Here is a 22,072-nt window from a genome sequence, read left to right on the forward strand (position 1 = left end):
GACTGTACATAATTGTATATTATAGGCGTACGGTCTGGCACTATCCGCACTATAGGTGCGGGAGAGGTGGTTACAAGTGTTAAGGTTCATACACACCAAGCCAATGAACGCCAACGAATGAGTTTCGCCGGCCTTCATTGGCCCTGTCTGGACGACTTAACAAACGCCAACGATCTTTCCATAATCATTCGTAACGTGTGCCGGCAATCCGCTGCGTAGCGGCATCATTGTACACACCACACCAACGAAAGTAGGTATTCGGCGTTGGCATTGGCTAGAACCAACGAACGTGCGACAGCCAACACTAAAATACGTTCGTTGGCGGTCGTTGGCTTGGTGTGTAAGTACCTAATACGCACCCCAATCCACACCGCGTTGGGTCAATTGCTTCAAATCCTTTGATATTGCCGACTCGCTGCGGATCGCCGGCACACGCCAACAAACAATCTTTGGCGTTTGCTAATCCGTCTAGACACAGCTAACAAAGGCCTGCAAAGGTCAGCGAAAGCCATTCGTTGGCGTTCGTTGGCCTGGTGTGTAGGTACGCACCTGAATGAGAACCAACAAACGTGCAATAGCCAACACTGAAAAACCTTCGTTGGCGTTCGTTGGGTTGGTGTGTACGCACCATGAGCCTAGCGCAGCCGAGAACACCCGAAAAACCTAGTTTTCCCCCACTGGTATGGCTCAAGACTATTTAAGGCTGATTCCAACGCTGTATAGTTTAATATACTTATATTATACTTTCATACATGGATGCTTATATAAATCGTCCATTTTGTAAAATCCTCTAAATACGCGCCGACCACCCATCGGGGCCTCGCCACTTTTGCGCTAATCCGCGTTGCCACTTGACTACTTTTCCCGTTTTCGCTGATGACACTTGAAGGGATATCATTATCTTGTATGAAACCAAAAATATACTAGGTTACAGCTAGAACTTACTGTATTTTTTTTCGGTATAATATAACAGCTGCGGGAGAAACACAAAAACGATCTGTCAATTTGAATTTGACAACTGAAACGTCAAATAAATTATTCGACACAAACATAGAAGGTAGCATCCTATAGAACAGTGGCCTATTTTATAAAGCTACAAGTTACAATTTACAAGCTGAAGTCTCGTTCTAACACATAGGGTTAGAAAGAGACTTCCGCTTGTAAATTGTAACTTGTAGCTTTATAAAATAGACCACTGGTATACGCGTGCCTCCGTGAGGGACAAATCATACACAATGCGACACTATGATTGGTCGAATTTATTTGTTGCCCACCATAATCCATACTAGGAAACGGTGGGGACCAAAAATTCACACGATGGCGGTGGCGCTTTTTATCAAGCGTTGTTGGAGTTTCGACTTTAAGCGTTGGTCGTTAAATCGAATTTAGCGTGTGGACGGATACAAGCGCGCCTTAGGCCTCATACCCACGGGCGCTTTTACATCGCGCGTTAAAAAAGCGTTTGAATGACATAAATAGATACATATGTATTTATTGCTGAGATTTATTCAGACGACGGCGGTGGCGCTTTTTATCAATTTTGTTGGATTTTCGCCTTGGTCGTTAAATCGAATTTAGACTGCGGACAGATTAAAGCGCTTTTTAACGCGCGTTGTAACAGCGCTCGTGTGTATGAGACCTTAGCCTGTAAAAAAAGTAGCTGCTGTGATCTGTCACGACAGTGACACTGACAGCTGCATGGAGTTTTCTTTTCAATTTTGGTTTCACTGTTTACATTTCTTTTAGACTTGAAACGTGATAAAACTTTAATTTTTCAAAAAGAAACTTGGCAACTAGCTACTTGTGACAATTTTAGGAATAATTAGTTAAGACAGCGGCTTTATTGTTGATTATTTAACTTAAAATCAAATAACTATGATTTTAAAGCGGTTTTGCGCAAGTGTACAGGTTTATAAAAAATATTTAATTGCAGCGGCAAATAATGCCCATACTTCATATAAATTTACAACAATTAGGAATTACGGACGTAAGTGTTAGTATGTATTAGAAGTATCATAACCTACTACCGGCTTCTTTTTGTTTATTAAATTTCCTTAACTAATATCTTCTAATCGCCCAAAGGCCTTCGAGTCCATCAATCAAATCCAAATTGCATTTGTCTTGATTAACATAATAAGATATAATTAAACAGCGTTCTTTGTTTTAAAAGTTCTAATTTTTTACACATCCTAATGTGTAAAAAATTAGAACTAGGCAAATCTAAGTTTTTCTAGTTGGACACTTAAACTATACATGGAAAAGATTTTTTTAAAAGAAATTGCAAGTTTATTCTTAATAATTCTATGACCTTTTTTCAGATTGCAGTATAATAAGTAAGCATAATTTGCAAACACAGTTTATTTTACCTCATATTGCTTGTCGCAAATGTCAAGTGCAAAGGCATTACTCAAGAGGTCTATTGGATGGTGACACATCAGACTTGCAGAATGCAATAAAAGAGAGAGGTGAGTGACATGACATAGTTGACAAGAAACATGAAGTTGTTGAGTAATTACTCTAGATATATGACCATACATCGGGGTTTTCGGTGTGGGAATGTTTTACGCTAGCCAAATAACAGGGAAAACTGTTATTTGTTAAAAATTGTAAAAAACGACACTAATTTAACATTTCTAAGCACAATTGGACCTTACTACCTACGTTTAATTCATAGTTTATTAATTATTTTACAATAAACAAAGTTATAAATACACGAAATCATTCCCGCACCAAAAACCCAGATGTATGTATATGACGAGGCCATAGTGATAGTTTTGCTACATATAAAAATGTGCTACCTAACCCTCGTATCTGTATCAGATGACTTAAGAGATAAATTAAAATAATCATGGTGTTCCCAAAAATGCTAAATAACCACCATTCATTCCATTACCACTTTCAGTGCCAAGCACCCCATTTCCAGTACGGAATGAACACACTATTATTCGACAATTTTTTATTTGAGTTGTAATTATCTCAAGCAGACCTATAAAACGGCCTCCATTTGCATTGTAATTTTATTTCTTAGACAAATGAAAAATACTAGGTAAAAACTTAGATAAGTGTTTGTACCTTGCAGAACTAAAAAATCTATCTGCCATATTCCCAAACCCGCGGGTCACACTTAACGAGCTAGCAGCAAAGTGCCCGGACCATGTGTTTGATATTCACTACAAGCAGACCTCCGTAGCCCCAAAAGGCATTAGGAAGAAGGCTGTGCAAAATGACTGGACCTGCACATATTCATTTGTGTGGCCGCAGAAAATCAAATTTGAAAGGTATTTTATTTGTTTTACTGCAGAACTAAATAAAGGCAATTAAAATCCTGCTTGAGGCAAACATGTAACCCTTTTATACTTTAATTTAATTAAAGTGTATTGCCATAACATAATATGTAATTGTGTGTATTTCAGTGTGCAATTGTTATAATAGTCAAGTTTCGTGGCTACAGTTTTAGCCATTAATAAGTTCATACATCATTCATTTACAATTAAATAGCAAATTTTATTAGAGCTGAATGAGCTGATATTTAAATTATTTAAAATTACCAACAGAATTGCCATTGTAATATTGCTGAGACTACAATTTTTATTTTCTCTAAAATAATTAAAATGGATACAATAGTCATATTCTGAGACTTCCATTTTCTTAATTATTTTTGTAGTGTTATTCAGCAGTTAATATTATTAAAAACATTATGTGCTTCTAAATCAAATGCATATATTATATTCCAGCACAGCAAAGTCAAAACGCCTAGCCGCTGAGAAAGCAGCATTTCAAGCTCTCCACTGGCTACAAGTAAACAAGAGGATAGACAATAAAGGTCAACCTTTATTTGATAAAACCGTTCTAGAAGAACTAAACAATTCTTTGAAAGAACCAATCAGAGCCAGTATCAGTGAGAACTCTATGGAAAGAATTACCAGGATATGGGATGACTACGAAAATGGAATAAGTGAGTTAAGCGCCATCTATGAAAAATTTGCAAAATTAATTTGTTTGTAGGAAGCTCATTCCATGCAAGTCATGCAACAAGACATTTTTAGATATTTAAAATGAAACAGATAGTTCACTGCAACTGTGAGATGATGTTATTTGTTTTGTACACATGTATTTGATCTACTGTTCACATTCACATTGTTGCTGCAGAACTAATATTCTCACATTTACCCGTTTAGTGTACCTATGTAATAGTTCCAAATAGCAGATAGAGATGGCGTGGATATAAAGTAAACAATAAGCAGCCCTTCTAATTGTGTTAATTATAAATAATAGTGTTTTAATCGATTTCTATTTTTCCTTCAGAGGACATATATACGGCAACGATTGAGACAGCATCGAAGAGAGTTATTGGGGCACCAGCAGTTTTGACAAAAGATTCTACCATTGATGAAGAAGGTAACCAATTATACCTCCTATGATAAAATTTACTGCCTTACATACTTTGAACACCTTAAAAGGATTTGCAAACTTATGTCTTGGAATGGTCTTAGCGATTATTACGAGTAGGGGCCGATTTTTTAATTTCAAGGGGTCGATTCGTCACTCGAAAGTATGTATAAAACGGCGAATTGATAATTTTAAAATACGAGCAATAGATATTGCGAATCTAGTGGTATTGACCACTCGTTTTCAATTCTATTAGTAGAATTTAAATGCCTAGTAGTGGCGATATTGAAGGAAAAATCACGAATTCGAGCGCACGAAATTCAAAAATCGGCCCCCTGATAGCCTTTGGTTTATATTTACATAAGAGTCAATTCATTACTGTCAAGGTGTCAACTCAATTCTTACGTTACTCCGACTATACCTACCTGGGCATTTGACCACTTGTTGGCTTCAAATGCTTCAATAATCTCATCTGTCAATAGGCCTCTGCCGCGCCCTCTGTGTTCAGACCTTAAACTTATTTCGTTCTCGCATCGTCTAAATGAGCCCGTAGGTTTTCGTAGGTATGTACATACAGTGAAACCTGGATAAGTGAGACTTCAAGGGCAGATTTGTCTCACTTAAAGAGGTATTCCACTTACCCAGGCTCTCAGTTAGCCAGGTACAAATACATTTCTGTCTCATTTACAGAGGGTCCCATTAATAGAGGTGAGAATACAGGATATATCTCAGTTATAGAGGTGGTTAATAAGGTATTTTGTAATTATCTTTAAATGGTTAGGTAAAGTAATCCTTGTCCCTAAATATTTTTTAAGTCTGTTTAAATATTTCTTTGAATTTATTTTGAATGATTTTCCAAAAGATGGATTTTTTCAATTAAATTTGATACGGACTTCATTGCGTCTTAGAAATTTATTAAATGAAAATTTGTTTATGTTGATGTTTGACGATGTCTGATGTTTAGACACAATTAAGCAAATGCGGAATTTGTGGATAGACTAAGAGTTAGTAAGAATACGGAAATAGATCAATAAAGTCCAAGTTAGAGAGGTCATAGATTGACGTTATCTCAGATACAGAGGTAATTCATATAAAATTCTAAAAAAACAATTAGGAAAATGTAATCTTATAAATATAGTCTCAGTAAAAGAGGTAAAATACACACTCTGTCTCAATTATAGAGGTAAATGTGACTATAAAATCACAACAACTAATCCCAGTTATAGAGGTTCGTTTTATCTCACTAACAGAGGTAATTCAGTGCTAAAGTGTCGGGACCGCATCATGAGTCCCAGCTATAGAGGTTTCTCACTTATCCAGGTCCCACTTAACCAGGTTTCACTGTACTTGTAAAATTGCAAGTCGTTATTTTTTTTTTGTTACAGATGAACAACCAGGTGACACTGATTTGGCGAAGGAACCTGATGTTTTATCAGGTAAGTAAACGTAATTAGGTTATATAGCTAATACCTATATAATATATTGTTTACGCTGTATTTTATGATTTCGTTCCCAGGCCGGACGGCTCGATAGTCGGGATCGTGGTACTACTGCTTTATATGACGAAATTGTTGTGGCCTGGTGCGGATGTCTTGTTTGGCTGGGTGGCAATGAATGTGTTCAATTGCTTTATGTCCATGACCAGAAACGAAAATCCCCGTGCATCCTGTGTACGGCAGGCACATATCACCGCCGACAGAGACGGCGCTCGACAGAAGAAAGAGACAGCTGATGAAGTCGTTTCAAGTTTACGACGAAGAACGCACACCATTACCCATTGATGAATACAGGTAAATGTTTAAACCAATCCGCTAAGTGAAAGGTATGCGCATGGTGCTATAAAAAGTTCTATGTATTTAGGCATAAGGTATCAATTTGATTGACAACGTACCTATTATGACGCGAAACCTTTCCATCTCTGTCTTTTATACTAAACTAAAAAAGGTTGTACAAATGTGACGTTTCTATCCGCTTGCGTCGTGTGACGTCAAGAAATGAAACCGAGAGTGAATGTTACGTAGCATAACAAAGTTACTTTTGCAGTTGATGCTTGCTTATTCTTCGAGACAAAAAAGTAAGATGCCTAAGGTGGTTGGATAAATGCACAATTGTCTTAGAAGAGGTGTAGAATATAGGAAATCGAGTTCTTTGGATGCCTCGCCAATGGGGTAGCAGGGTAGGGTAATAGGGGGGCCCACTATAAAAAGTTGTTACTTTAAAAAGTTTGTAAATAAATAACGAAAATTGTCTGCTTGCATAGATAACTTTGTGTTTACAGTTTTATTATGATTATGAGTCACTTTTGCCGATGGCAGCAGCCACCTTACAAATTATTATTTAACCATCGGTAAAATTAACTTTGTGGGCGCTGTTATACGTCAGCTGAATAAAAGTGAACGCGTTTACGTCAGAGCAGCTGATCGGACCAATTTCACTAGTTTCTCTTCGTCGTAAGCAGGTTACGGTGTCAGCTCGACCGGGATTGGGGTCGCGCGGCCGTTCTCTTTTGACGTTTTGGCGCGAAACTTTGGCGGGAAAGTATTGAACTGTCAAAGCTGGAACGTCACTTATTAGTTTTTTTTTCACCGCATGAAAATCCGTTCAGTAGTTTTTAAGTATATCGCGAACATAACCTACATACATACAGATAGACAGACGCGGCGGGGGACTTTGTTTTATACCTATGGTGATGGCGTTTCGGTTTTGGATATCGGAAACCTTGGAAGACAGACAATTCCATGAAATTCATATTGTTAACTATAATGGCCTAGAATCCCTGGATAATACTTCCTCGGGCTTTTTTGTTTCTTTCATAATTGTGTTCGTCAGGATGGCGGATGGACTTCAGGAATTTCAACGAAATGTTTCACTTTTATTAGTAACTTGTACCTTCAGTCTACCTCTGTGTACCTCTTCCTAGAATGTTCTGTAGGTAATATAAAATAGAAATACGTATTATGGGAGAATCTTACATAAATCGACCTAGAGTAAGCTCAATAAGGCTTGTGTTGTGGGTTGTGAGTACGAGACGACGATATATATGTACCTATAAATCCTATAATACATAAATTAGATAAGTATAGATAAATACTAGCGAACACGCGCGAAATCCCTGCCCGGCACATACTTAAATATAATAGAAAACTTCCATTACTCAGGAACAAATATCTGCGATAAACACACAAATAAATGCCGTTACCAGGATTCGAACCCGGAACCACTCGTAGTCAGGAATTCAGGATCACTACCGACTAGGCTCGTTGGATGTTCAATACAAAATAAATATTTTGAATATAAATTCCAAGTTTCCTTAGATGAGATGAAATAATGAAATTTTAAACCGTTTCCTGTCCACTTCCACTGTATAAATTGTCATAAGTACTAAAATACGTCAATTAATATCGTCACATCGAATCACCGACATTACCAGTTAACCCCGTAATTGGGCATTCCGTGGCAGGACTCCTGTTCCCGTAACCCCGTTTCGCGCCCCCGATTCAGCCGGCGGCCCACTTGCCCGACCCCGTTCGCCCGCTCGTGGCCCGTGACCTTCTCTAGGTCACCCCGATCTGAGACCTCTGCGATTTGACCTTGACTGTTTAGGCATATTTTTGGTGTCATCTTGGGATGTTGAGGTTGAGACACAGCTATTTGGCTTCTTTTCTGACCTTGAAATGTCACCTGGTATCGCGATGGAAGAAATATTGGGAATATGGAATACATTTACATTTGCAGGCCCGCGACCATCTTTGATATGTAATTGTTAACCTGCGAGCAACGTCGTCTTAAACTATGCTGGGGCCCTTGGGCACTCAAGAATTTGGGGCCCTTTTGGAAAGTAGCAAGAAATAAAGTGAAGAAAGTGAATTTAGTAAACTAACATTTTTCTGTTATGATCTTCTATTTATTATGGGTAATCAAATATACTGTTACCGTCTGTACTTCGGGGCCCCCTGAGGATGGGGGCCCTTGGCACGGGGCCTGTGTGCCCTTTTGGTAAAGACGGTAGGTATCCTGCGAGTTGCTTAATAGGTGAAAGAAGTTGGTGTGTCCCTGTTTTTTGTATTGGGAGCAAACTTCTGCTGCGTTACCATACAAAATATAACTTTTATCTGATCAAGTTGTTAATTTTAATGTGTTAATTAAATACTTATGGATCTAATAATGCCCGTGTAAACAAAAAAGAAAAAAAAATCAACATGGTTTTAGAAAAAAAAAATTCTTTCCTAAGGAGTCTAGGGACACGTAATCAGTGTTCTACTTAAAAGTTGATTCACCCTCATTCATATATTCCTCTGCTACGATACGAACACTATATATATCTACACGCTTCTACACTATGATAGGTACATTTAGATACGGTAGTGACTGACGAATTTGACGTAGGAGCTATATACGTCATGAAGTGACAGTGTTAGAAATTGAAAGTGCTTTCGCTTTCAACTCTTTCAAGTACGTACTTTCAATTGCCGAAACAGTACTACGTCACATTGTTCACTTTCCCAGTTTTAAATGTAGGTTTTTAGAACATGACGCTGACACTTATTGTGCGGTGTTATGCTAAAAATCGTGGATTTTTTTTAAATTTTTAAATCTCTTTTTCTTGCTCTATCCTATATCCGTTTTATTCCAAATATCCAACTCACGCCTTGGTTTCTTATTGCTGTACAGCACTTTGTTTGATATACGTAGGAGACATACACGTATACTATAATAGCGCAAGGTGATAACAAACCATGAAGTGGATGATACAATTGGTACATATCTGGAATAACACTATTTAGCGAATTGCTCGTGGCTATGTCATTGTGCGAATTGCGAGCGAAATAAAACCGTTGGTCTTTCGTGGGCCCAAATTTGCAAACCATTTGACATTCTGTCAACCGTGAGTTAGGTAATGTGTCGCCTAGGTAGTCGCCGGGCGAGTCCCATTGTCACGCACGCAGCCTACGATCAACTTAATGCACCGCATTCCTTTTATAGCTGCTTTGTTACTGCACACCGTTGTATGGGGACCTTGCACTTTGAGACTATGCGCTGAAACTTGGCACAGTTGATTCTTAGCTGGTCTTGAGCAGATACAGACCGGGAGCCGTCGAGAGCCACCTCTCATTTAGTGAGGGGGGAGGGGGAAAGTTCGACGCTGCCGCGCTTCACTTGGAGCAACATTTCTCTAAAACTATACCTATTAGGGAATGTAATATATCATTTTCGGATAAATTAAGGATGATGAATCTAGTTTTGGAACAAAAACAATGCACTTTCTAACAAAAAAAAAGCATAAAGTAGAAAAGACTAAAAAACGTATTTTTGATTTTTTCATAATTACCAATTTTTTTTTAAAGTGTAGCAGGAATCTGAAAACAAAAAATACAGTCGTAAAGCTACACTTATTACGTTTAAGAAAAAAAATAGTTTAATATACAAAACTGTTGATAAATGGGAGATAAAAAATAATATTAAGCGTGGGTCAGAGTGATCTCAATACAAAATATTATGAATGTGGGAAAGTTACTTATAATTTGTTCTACAATCGTTTATTTTTCTTGTTTTTCGTAAATAACTCGTAAACGGTAGCCCACAGCAAAAAAATATCTTTTACGTAAATAATCTGTTTCAGATTTCTTATAAAATAAGTACTACTGTTTTTCGGTACCATCAATATTAAAAAAAAAATTGAAGGGAGAAAATAAATACTTAGGTCCCCTTTTTTAGTCATTCGTAAATAACTCGTAAACGAAGGCCAATAGCAAAAACATTTTTAGTACATGAATAATTTACATAAAATTTCCTACAAAAAAGGTCATTCGAACTTTTTCGCTAGGATCAATATTAAAAACGATATTAAAGATAGATAATAAATTCTAAGGTCCCCTTTTTAAATATTGATCCTAGCGAAAAAGTTTGAATAACCTTTTTTGTAGGAAATTTTATGCTAATTATTCTTGTGTTAAAATATTTTTTGCTATTGGACATCCTTTACGAGTTATTTACGAATGACTAAAAAAGAGGACCTTAGTATTTATTTTCTCCCTTCAATATTTTTTTAATATTGACCTTAGCGAAAAAAGGAGCACTTATTTTATAAGAAATCTGAAACAGATTATTTACGTAAAAGATTTTTTTTTGCTGTGGGCTACCGTTTACGAGTTATTTACGAAAAACTAAAAAATAAACGATTGTAGAACAAATTATAAGTAACTTTCCCACATTAATAATATTTTGTATTGAGATCACTCTGGCCCACGCTTAATATTATTTTTTATCTCCCATGTAACAACAGTTTTGTATAATAAACTATATATTTTCTTAAACGTAATAAGTGTAGCTTTACAACTATATTTTTTGTTTTCTGATTCCTACTACACTTAAAAAAAAATTGGTAATTATGAAAAAATCCAAGATACGTTTTTTTGTCTTTTCTACTTTATGTTTTTTTTTGTTAGAAAGTGCATTGTTTTGGTTCCAAAAAAAAATTCCTCATCCTTAATTTAACCGAAAATGATATATCACATGCCCTAATAGGTACAGTTTTAGAGAAATGTTGCTCCAAGTGAAGCGCGGCGGCGTCGAACTTCCCCCCTCCCCCCCACTAAATGAGACGTGGCTCTCGAGGTCTCCCGGTCTGTATCTGCTCATGACCAGCTAAGAATCAACTGTGCCAAGTTTCAGCGCATAGTCACAAAGTGCAAGGTGTCGTGCACTAACAAACTAGCTATTACAATTATTCTATCGATGTCGACGAGTTTGACGTCAAGCCTAGGTATAATACGTCACGTAGTGAAATGTGCATAGAAATTGAAAGTGCTCTCACTTTTAACCGCCGAAACTATCACTACGTCACTCTTCGCTTTCTTACTATTGATAAACTCAAACAAGTAACATTAATATCAAAAATAATAACAAGAGATTAAAATAAACCCTAAAACAGGTCCAGGCTGGGGTTTCCAGTCCTCTAATAAAGGGTCGCTTAGAAGACCCCAAAAGATTTTAACATTTTCAACTGATGTATTCCTAAACATATTTCAAGACTACAATGTATTTCATACGTGAAAAATTGCGGATCGTTTTTCGTAGGCGTTTTACGTGGCTGGCACAGTGTTCGTGTATTTTTTTTAATTTTAATTTAGATAACTGTCCATGAGTGTAGTTCCAGATTGGTCTGTCTAATTTTTCGTCACAATTCAGTTCGATGATCATGGGATCAATTAGAAATTGAGAGAACTCCTCAAATCTTATATTAGGGATACAAATACATTAGGTTAGCATAGCAGCATTTTGTATTTTCATCAACAAAACAAGCATTTGCATTAAAAAAAATGCTATTTGATGATTTGGAACTGCAGATGAAGACCTGAACGGAACTCTTCGACGATGCGTATTTCACGTTTGGCGATTTGGTTTCTTCGTTTACTTTGTCAAGCAAGTAAGGTTTATAAGTAGGGATGTACCGACTAGTCGCCGACTAGTCGGGAAAGCCGACTATCCGGCCACATTTGTAGTCGGCGATTAGTCGGCGACTAGTCGGCAAAAATGGCCGATTAGTCGGCACTTTATTAGTGAAAGAAAAACAAAAAAAAATCAACAGTCAATATTTACCGTATGTTTTATGTCTATTTTACTAAAATACCTATTCAGGGTGCAAAAGAAAACTTTTGGCCATATAATTGACCGTTTGATCGTTATCATATGTTGGTGGGCTGGTGTTTTCCTCTACATGTCGATCTCAGCTGATTCTCGTGTAATTTCATGGGCAAGTTCTATAGTACAATATTTTTATTATTATTCAGTTTTTGAAGTGAAAACTTCTTTAGCGGCGCTGTGCACTTTTTGTGATGGGGAAAAAATGTTAAACTCGCGACAGGTCACGTGACCGACAGATTCGATAGATTGAAAATTCGTAAGACGGACACGTGACCTGATCGAAAAACTGTTACAATGTCATTGAGTTTTCACTTCTGCCGGCACTCCCGGAGTGCAACCCGTTGTTTTTTTTTAATGGTGGAGCCATGGAGAACTATTAATGTTATTGCAAAATTTAGACAGGGCACGTTGCTCGTAAAGACGCTAACCACAGGGGGTAGGCGAATACGTACGAGAAATAGAGCCTTGGAAATACCTCCTTCAAAAGAGCTTCCTTCGCAATCAAAGGAGCAAAACTATTATTTTTCACCAGAACTTATATAAAACTAATGATCTGGCCGACTAGCCGACTAGTCGGCCGACTAATCGGCCATTCGAGCGCCGATTAGTCGGCTAGTCGGCTAGTCGGCCAAATCAATAGTCGGTACATCACTATTTATAAGGAATATTTTTGTCAAGCTCTAGTTCTGATGATGGGTTCAATTCATATCAAATAAATTCAAATAAGGAATTTAGAGAACTAGAAACGTCGGGTTATTTTTTAAGTTTCAAGGTCTGGATCAGCACATAACTTTTTAGTGGCATGAATGTTTGACCAGACAGGGACGAGTGAGTGTGTCTGCAGATAACTGCGTCACTCATAACAAAAATTTAAACCTAAATAATGGAAAAACAAAAACTTAAAATCCCACGGTACAGGCAAAGCCTAGTGCGGAAACCCCCGACATAATTTATAACCTGTATTCTTAAAAATAAATACTTTTTACTTTACTTTATAAAGGGAACCGACTTCAAAATAGGATAACATAAAATATACTCACTTTTGTATGAGCTAGAAACTGATATGTTTGAAGTCGGTGCCAAGCCAAGAGGTCTGATAGCTACCTATGTATATCTGAGTATCCGACTAATCAAACAATTTAAAACAGCGAGTCGCTCGGATCGGCCTGCGAAAGGACCAACTTTTTAAAATATTTTGAGTCTGTCAGGTGTCGACGTAATTGCCTCTCACAGTCTCCAGTTCTCCGCGGCCCTTTGCGCTCGCGTCGTATTTCATACGTACCATCCTTATTTAGCACAACTAACTTTAGTTTGAAGAACGTCAGTTGAAAAAAACGCCATGGACGAACTTGTAATTGAAACTAGAAATGATAATCAAGAAAATGAAAAATTTAAATATAAAGAGGTATATTGTCACATTTTTTTCAAAAAAGCTTGTTTTATTAGTGTAGGTACCGGGACTATTTTTTACATTTTAAAATGTTTTGAGATCCCTGATGTACCTATAATGTCCATTTCTGCTAGGTACATAGTTTGTCGTAAATATATATGTAAATAGTTACAATTTGAGATTATAGCCTGTTGCGGATATCATCATTGGTATGTTTGGGACGAAGCATTGATTCTGATTTGCATTTGTGGCCGCCTGACGAAGCCTGCGTTGCGATATCGTACATATTAAACTATAGATTATATTTTATGGTTTTGTTTTGGTCAGTAAACAATAAACTTAAATTTGAGCTTAAGTGCGTTCTGTGTAGTATACCTACTTGACTACTTACTTACTCTCAATCATGTTTTTATTGTATGTAGGCTAGTCAGGGGGTCAACCTCGGGATGAAAGATAATGAGCTGGAAAGTTATTGTACAAACGTCAATAATATCCAGTAGCGAAAATAAAAATAATGACATGATACTAAGAACCGGCTTGCGCATTTACTAGATATGTAGGTATATGCTGCGTAGTGCCGTGTGCGTATATTTTTCCTCGTCTCACATCTCTTGGGAGAAACCATTGACCGGTTCGAATTACGGCAAAGTATAATTACGAGTATTTCGCGCTTGATGGGATCGAGATCGTGGAGATCAAAATAACATTTCTTATAACTGTTTTTAAGACTTTAAATATTTAGGTATTTATACAGTAAAAGACAACCAATTTGATATCTGGGCCTCTTTTTGTCTACAGTTAAATATTCATATATGAATGTCATGAAGAGGGATTGTCTTTGTGATTATGTAAGTGGCCCAGCCTATAGTCCCTGCAAAAGCAGCTAGTAACTCTTAGGGATAATATTTTGTCTTGTTTCAGTCCATTGTACTTGTACCGATTATCTGTCTGTCGTTGTTGAGAGGAATTTCATCCACTGTTGACAACACAATACTTTTTACTCGTGTAAAAAGTGACTATTCTTGGAAGGCACTCGAATATTATGGTAAGAGTACTGTCATATTCTGTTTTTAAACTAGGTCATAGAATAAAATAATAGTCATAATCATAATCATAAAATTTTTATTTGCAAGAACACGGTTACAATAAAAGGTCTTAAAAATATAAAAGTTCCACGTATTCAACCTGCAAGCAGGTGTGAAAATTAACATGCAATGTGCTGCTAAGCATTACTTATTATTACCTACTTAAAATCTAGAATTTCATACCTATTTACAAATATTATTATTATCCTATTTATTAATTATATTATTTATGTCAAATACTCCTTAATACTATAAAAACATTTTTCTTGGAGCCATTGTGTGAACCTAATTTTAAATGCATCTCTACTTTTTAATTTAATTTCGCCAGGTAATTGGTACTAGGTACAGAAGATTCACTCTCAAACGCGTCTGTTACGATTAGGACATATACGGCCTATGGCTAGCCACCAAAATTGGTGTGGGACGTGAGACGGATGCTATTTGTTGCGACGCGACGAAATCGCGGAGTGAGCCACGTCTGACTAGGTTCTTACTCTTACTTACCGGAGGGTATTCATAAATCTTTGTTGGTCAGGTTTGGACCAAGCCATTATGCTTTAATATTAAAATGTTGCCATTACCATTACACGATCACATAATACAAAAATATATTTTTGTTTCAGGAATATTAAATACAGTAGGTGTAATACCAGGAATACTCCTAGTACCGTTCATGATAGATGTGTACGGACGCAAACCTGCCTTCACACTTCTATTTTTTCTCAGCCTGCTGTATTTCATTATAAATTACTTTCCATATCAAATGCCATTGTTTGTAGTAGGCAATTTTATCGTAGCCATAATTAAAGGAGGAGTAAGGGCAATAACTACTTTAGCCATCTGTGAATACTGTGGCCCGAAACACAGGTTCGCATACCTTGTTGCCGATGAGACTGTAAAAATTATAAGTGCTAAAGTAACAAATATATTATATGCTACAGGAGTTTTGAGTGTAGCATTACCATACGTGTCATCATGTGCAACTGTGATAGCACTGACGTGTATGGTATCGGTTTATTGGTGGCCGGAATCTCCATACTGGTTGGCTAGCCAAGGGCGAGTAGAGGAAAGTAGAGCCTCGCTGCTGTGGCTGCGGGCGGAGAGCGACGCGGCGCGTGCCGAGCTCCAAACCCTCGGGACCGCGGGCCGCGCGAAGCTCTTCTGTCTCGCTCTTCTTGTCGCAGTTCTCTCTGTCATCGTAGCGACGTGTTCTTCTTCGGCAAAATCAATCTTAATCACTTTAGACCGCGATAATGAATCTGTAGAGCGCCAATCTTCACACAACATAGCACAATTATGTGGTAACATAGCTATTTCTCTTCTATTAGTTCTTATGTCGTATAAATTGAAACGTAAGGTCGTTTATTTTTTCGCTTCAGTTATACCTTTGGTTCTGGTTTTCATTTTAACAATTTGGGCTCATGTAGCACAGCTGAATAATAACGCCGTTGCATTTTATGTGACTGTCTTAATCTGTAGCTGCTTTATTGATTGCGGTCCAATTAGTTTCAGTTTCGCATTATGTATTGAGGCCATACCTCAAAAATACTACACGTACATTTCGTGTATTTGTTCCATCTGTCTTTACTTTTCAGCCCTTTACTTCCCTATACTGTCTTTACAGTATCGTTTTAGTTTTCCTTTATATATTTCATTGTATTTATTTACCAGTCTAGCGCTTATGGCGATGATGCTAATACACTGGTTGGCAACTTGGCACCAGAAACTCGAAGCAAAAACTTATTAGAAATAGAAAAGAAATATATTGATCGACATATTTCGAGATTATAATTTAAAAACTGTAGGTACCTATAGTTTAGGTTCAATAATGTAATCTTGAAGAGCGAGGTCTCCTGACAAAGGTACACAATACTTACTAGGAGGCTCGACCACTATGTACTTACCATCTAAGGTTGAAATGGAAATAAATATATTACAAAATATTATATTATTATAAAAACTTTTACAAAAAAAAAGAAAACCGACTTCAAAAAGGATAAAATAAAATATAATCCGTTTTTAAGTATATGCGTTACTAACTGATATGTTTGAAGTCGGTGCCAAGCCAAATTTGAAGCATACCATGATTTTAGGGCGATCCGGTAACAATGTTTGCCATAACAAGGATTGCCTTACACGACAGCAATTATCATACTTTCTGTAGATACCTAAGAACCCACTGTCAATCCACCTTGGCGCAGTCCGTACCATGTTTGTCGGTACTAGTATAAAACCAATGCGATTGCCGATATGTTTTTTAAAGAGCAATTTTTACTAATTTTCGAACTGTCCATAGTACTCAGGTGTGGGATTGGGACTGAGTTATTTCCCGCCTCTTATCCAGAGAACTTGATTTCAAAATATAAAACAATTCAAGAACCATCTACAGGGCTTTAACTTTTTACCTGCATGGCAAATTTCACCAGTTTACATGGCAGTTGTTTAGCTGAGAAGGTGACAAAGAGACAGACAGAATTACTTTCACTATTATAATACCTATTAGTACAGTTGTAATGTGATTTATAGACATAAAGCTGATTATTTTTGACCGGTATTGTTACTATTTGTCTTGGCACCGACTTCAAACATATCAGTTAGTAACGCATATACTTAAAAACGGATTATATTTTATTTTATCCTTTTTGAAGTCGGTTTTCTTTTCTTTTGTAAAAGTTTTTATTTTTCCATTTTGAATTGTAAGGCATTGTTAACAGCTTATAAGTGACGCGTGGCGCATGAATGAAAATAATAATGATGCGTATCACTAAATTCGTAATCATTCCTGTCACTACAGTGCACAAACACAAAATCCATCCTCCGCCCCGCCACTGACCCAATCCCTCAACCCCCAGATCACTCAACCTCACAGCACATCAACCCCTCATCACGGAACCCCTCGACCCTGAAGCCTGAACCACCAACCCTTCAACCGCCATTTCCCGACGCCTCTGTAGCCTTACCATAAGTCTAACACTGACATATTCGCTAGCGTGTGCGTAACTTACTTTCTGTGCGTCTCGCTCGTACTGGCATCCTATTAGTGCGAGCGAGATGTATAGAAAGTAAGTTACGAAGACGATAGCGAAGATGTAGTGTCAAATTGGTGGTAAGGCTACAGTTGTACTTCATCAAATGGGTTATTAACGGGAGGAAATGTTTGAGTTACTATAAAAAACAACGATGTTGCCATACGTACCTTTAAAAATTGAGGAGTTCCCTCATTTCCTTATGAATTCCGTCACCAGATTATAACCAACACTATTATGGGAACACCTTGGAAGTAACTTCGTTCAAACAAAAAAATAATTACTCAAATCGGACCACGGGTTCCGGAGTAATCTACACTTATAAAATCATCATCATTTATCATCAACAATCATCATCATCAGGTCCACTCCATCAAATTAGTGGTTTTTAAGAGGAAATGCTTGATTTGCTTAAGACAATACCCAAATCACCATACATGTGCCTTTAAAAATTGAGGAGTTCCCTCAATTCTTCACGGATCCCATCATCAGAACATCACCAGATTAATGTGGGACGCTCTTGGAGGCAGTTCCCTTCAAACAAAAAAAAGAATTGCTCAAATCGGACCACGGGTCTCGGAATAATCGCTGAACGTCGTACATTTTAAGAAATCGTCATGATTATCATCAAAACAATCATCATCATCAGGTCCACTTCATCAAATTGGTGGTTTTCGAGAGAAAATGCTCGAGTTGCTTAAGAAAACACCCAAATCACCCTACATGTGCATTTAAAAATTGAGGAGTTCCCTCAATTCCTCATGGATCCCATCATCAGAACAGCACCAGATTAATGTGGGACCACCTTGGAAGTACCTCCTTTCGAACAAAAAATGAATTACTCAAATCGGCCCACGGGTCTCGGAGTAATCGATGAACATACATAAAAAAAAAAAAAACAGCCACAACCGAATACAGAACCTCCTCCTTCTATGAAATGGAAGTCGGTTAAAAACAGAAAATAAGCAATAAATCAAATGGGATATTTCATTTCTAAACCCTTTCTCAATCCAAAGTAGAGCCATGAACAGTAGGTACCGTCTTTACCATAAGGGCACACGGGGCCCGTACCCAGGTATACCGGGTATATTTGATTACTCATAATAAATAAAAGATCATAGTAAAAAAATGTTAGTTTAATTCGCTTTCTTTACTTTCCAAAAGGGCCCCAAATGCTTATGTGCCCAAGGGCCCCAGCATAGTTTAAGACGGCCCTGACCATGAAGATACATATATCGACGTCTCTATATCTGCCTCACCACACATAACAGCCGTAACAGCCATGCACTAGAACCCCAGTATGTAATTTAAATATTTTGCGAACAGACATACCAGATACTTTTTGCAACTGGATAAATATGCGCTAACCTGTTTATTGAATTATTGAAACTATACAGGGCCCCCAGTAATTAGGTAATGGTAAAGGTACTTTAATGTTTTATTAGGTTTAGTAAAAGTTCCGTGGGATAACACCTACCTATGTATTTGTCTTACTTATTACTTCAATAGGAACTCGAAAGTGACTGATAGGATAGCGCTTGGTTCTGAATTCTCCTCGTGCAGCAGCAGAAGTTACTAAGCGGGCGAGGTGTTCAAAATTACCTTGACACGCTCTTATTGTCTTAACAATAAAGTTGCGTCAAGATTATATTGAACACCTCGCCCGCTTAGCAACTTCTGCTGCTGACTGTAAAACCCGTTTACTTAATTGATACCTACTTTACAGCGATGAAATAACTTCAGCAATTACCCAATCCCGAGTTGCGGTGATCGTTGGGGCCGCGGGATGCGGCAAGTCAACTCGGGCTCCTCTCGCCGTGTTGCGGAGTTGCCCCGACGCGACGGTGATAGTGTCGGGCCCGCGACGGGTCGCCGCGGTTGGACTCGCGAGGCGGGTCGCCGCCGAGCTGGGAGAGAAGGTTTGTGGTCATATCATTAGACATATCCCGCAGCTTCTAGATAATATAATGGGACAAGTAACTCGGGCTTCGGGCTCCTTCCGCTTTGTTGCGTCATAGATAGCCTCTTCGCATTCATCGCCGCTATCAAGGCGGATCGCCGCCTATAGCAGGAGGAAGTTTGTCGTCATGCCATTTAGATATTAACCTGAAGTTTTTAGATATTATAATGGGACGAGTGACACGGCTTATTTCGGATTGCATAGCCTCTACGCATGGAGTGTCTGCCTGTCGGGCTTTCGCTTTTCCATCGAGCGAACTTGTTACAAAAAAATCACTAATCAGCCTGGGCCTGCCAGCTACCCCATCTTAATTAATCCGAATTCCTACTAACCTACCTAATAATATAACTATAAAAACAAATCTTTCTGTGGAAATTGTCACAATATCCTTCACTTCCTAGAGATACTATAAAGAACTGGCATATTATCTTTATAAACATTTTAGGTGGGCGATACAGTAGGCTACCAAGTGCGTCTAGACTCGAAGCCACCCCGTCCTCCTGCGGGCTCTATACTCTACTGCACATCCGGAGTTTTGCTTCGCAGGCTGCAGGCTAACCCAGGTAAGTTCGATTCCCACGCAGCGTCCTTCGGTTTATTGATAATACTATGTATATGTATTTTTTCTTGTCGTTAGAGCTGGCCTGATGACAAAAATGACATAAAAATGAAAGAGCACAAGATATTCATTACACTAACGGTTACGTTTGTACAATACATATAGAATAATGCTATAAGTACTGTAACTATAACCATAAAGTCAATGTAAAGTAGCTTTCAAGATAGTCAAGGAGGCAAAATCAAACGTACATTTTGATATCTAAATGACGTCAAAATGATGTCATTCAGATCTCAAATGTAGGTTTGATAGACGACATGATCCTTATATTGTAAACTACATTGGCAGGTCTTCACGGATGCAGCCATGTGTTCATCGACGAGGCTCACGAACGCGACGTGAACACCGACGTAACACTGCTTCTGCTGAAGCGAGCGGTGACCCTCAACCCGGATTTACGTGTGGTCGTCATGAGCGCCACACTCGACGCAGACGTGTTTACGAGGTAAGCTGAAATGAATACAGACGAGGAAAAAAAAAACCGGGCAAGTGCGAGTCGGACTCGCACACGAAGGGTTCCGTACCATTATCTATAAAAACGGTCACCCATCCAAATACTGACCCCGCCCGACGTTGCTTATCTTCGGTCAAAAATCACGTTTGTTGTATGGGACTTAAATGGGTACTTAAATCTTTATTTTATTCTGTTTTTAGTATTTGTTGTTATAGCGGCAACAGAAATACATCATCTGTGAAAATTTCAGCTGTCTAGCTATCACAGATCACGAGATACAGCCTGGTAACAGACGGACGGACGGACAGCGGAGTCTTAGTAATAGGGTCCCGTTTTACCTTTTGGGTACGGAACCCTAAAACCGAGTATATGATAAGAAAAAGTTAAAACAACAACCATAGGTACATTTATTAATACATATTAATGAATTCATTTTTAAAAAGAAGTGTCTGACATATCTATCTATACATATAATAAAGCTGAAGACGGTCGAAAGTCTGTACATGGAAGATAATTGAAAAAAAGTTGGCTGGGGATACTTAGAATCGATAACAGAACACGTTCCAAAAGTTTTTAGAATTTTTGTCTCTTTGTTTGTTTATCTGTTTGTCTGTTTATTTGAACGCGCATCACGTGAAAACGGCTGAACGGATTTTGATGAAAACTTTACTAATCTGTCGAGAAAATCCCCGGCCAGGTTATGGCTATAAAAATTCAACCTCTAAAAGGGGGGGTAGCCACAACACTCGATTGACTTAAGTTTGCCCCTGAATCGTATGGCGCTACTTAGGACTAACTTTTTTCAAATAAGTGCTAACACTATAGAGTACCCTGGTAAACTAACATATGGCGCTGAATTAAATACGATGTGACATAAATAACCCAAGTAGCATGGAAGTGTCGGCAACATCAATATAGCAGCCAATTAAGAACTTAGAGTGATTTAAGGGACGTATAAGAGTGTCAGAAAAGATTTAAGCTGTATAAAAGGTACTTTACAGACATTATACAGCTCAAGCTGTATAAAATCATTATAAAGGATTCTGCGGAAGCATGGGGTGCTTTATCAGAATATAAAAAATCTACTATAAAACTAAAAGTGTTGTGAGAGACTACAAGCTAATTCTATCGTAAAAGCTGTATACAGGCTGTATTGTAGTAACACTTGGCACTTTTAGCTGTACAAAAGTATCTGTCAACTCCGTTTTAAAACATTAAGTGTTATGAAACACTACAAGCTAATTTTATCGTAAAAGCTGTATACAGGCTGTATTGTAGTATCACTTGGCACTTGTAGCTGTACAAATGTATCTGTCAACCCCGTTTTAAAGCTATTTCTTATGGCGTAATCTTACTCTCCTATAAGAATAGTAGTTGTATAACTTCTGTCTGTAAGGGTATTATAAAACCAAATGAATAAATGGCAGCTATAGTACAGCTTTTTTCTGTATTACTGATAGAGTCGCTTATAACAATCTTTTGGCGTAATTTTACACTCGTATAAG

At 37.8% G+C, this 22,072-nt stretch overlaps 1 protein-coding gene across 1 annotated transcript in view; it reads left to right on the forward strand.

The window, feature by feature from the left end:
- Nucleotides 1-1,744: 1,744 nt before the first annotated feature.
- Nucleotides 1,745-22,072, forward strand: part of LOC134805474 (ATP-dependent RNA helicase DHX30-like) — a 33,700-nt gene continuing 13,372 nt past the window's right edge. The window contains exons 1-10 of the mRNA XM_063778773.1: nt 1,745-1,987; nt 2,319-2,465; nt 3,080-3,278; nt 3,735-3,955; nt 4,306-4,398; nt 5,775-5,825; nt 6,035-6,179; nt 19,261-19,453; nt 19,940-20,057; nt 20,402-20,558. Coding sequence (XP_063634843.1) covers nt 1,876-1,987; nt 2,319-2,465; nt 3,080-3,278; nt 3,735-3,955; nt 4,306-4,398; nt 5,775-5,825; nt 6,035-6,179; nt 19,261-19,453; nt 19,940-20,057; nt 20,402-20,558 — 1,436 coding nt within the window. The 5' untranslated portion in view covers nt 1,745-1,875. The remainder of the gene's footprint in view (nt 1,988-2,318; nt 2,466-3,079; nt 3,279-3,734; nt 3,956-4,305; nt 4,399-5,774; nt 5,826-6,034; nt 6,180-19,260; nt 19,454-19,939; nt 20,058-20,401; nt 20,559-22,072) is intronic.

Source organism: Cydia splendana, chromosome 2, assembly GCF_910591565.1.
Source record: "Cydia splendana chromosome 2, ilCydSple1.2, whole genome shotgun sequence".
Lineage (NCBI taxonomy): Eukaryota > Metazoa > Arthropoda > Insecta > Lepidoptera > Tortricidae > Cydia > Cydia splendana.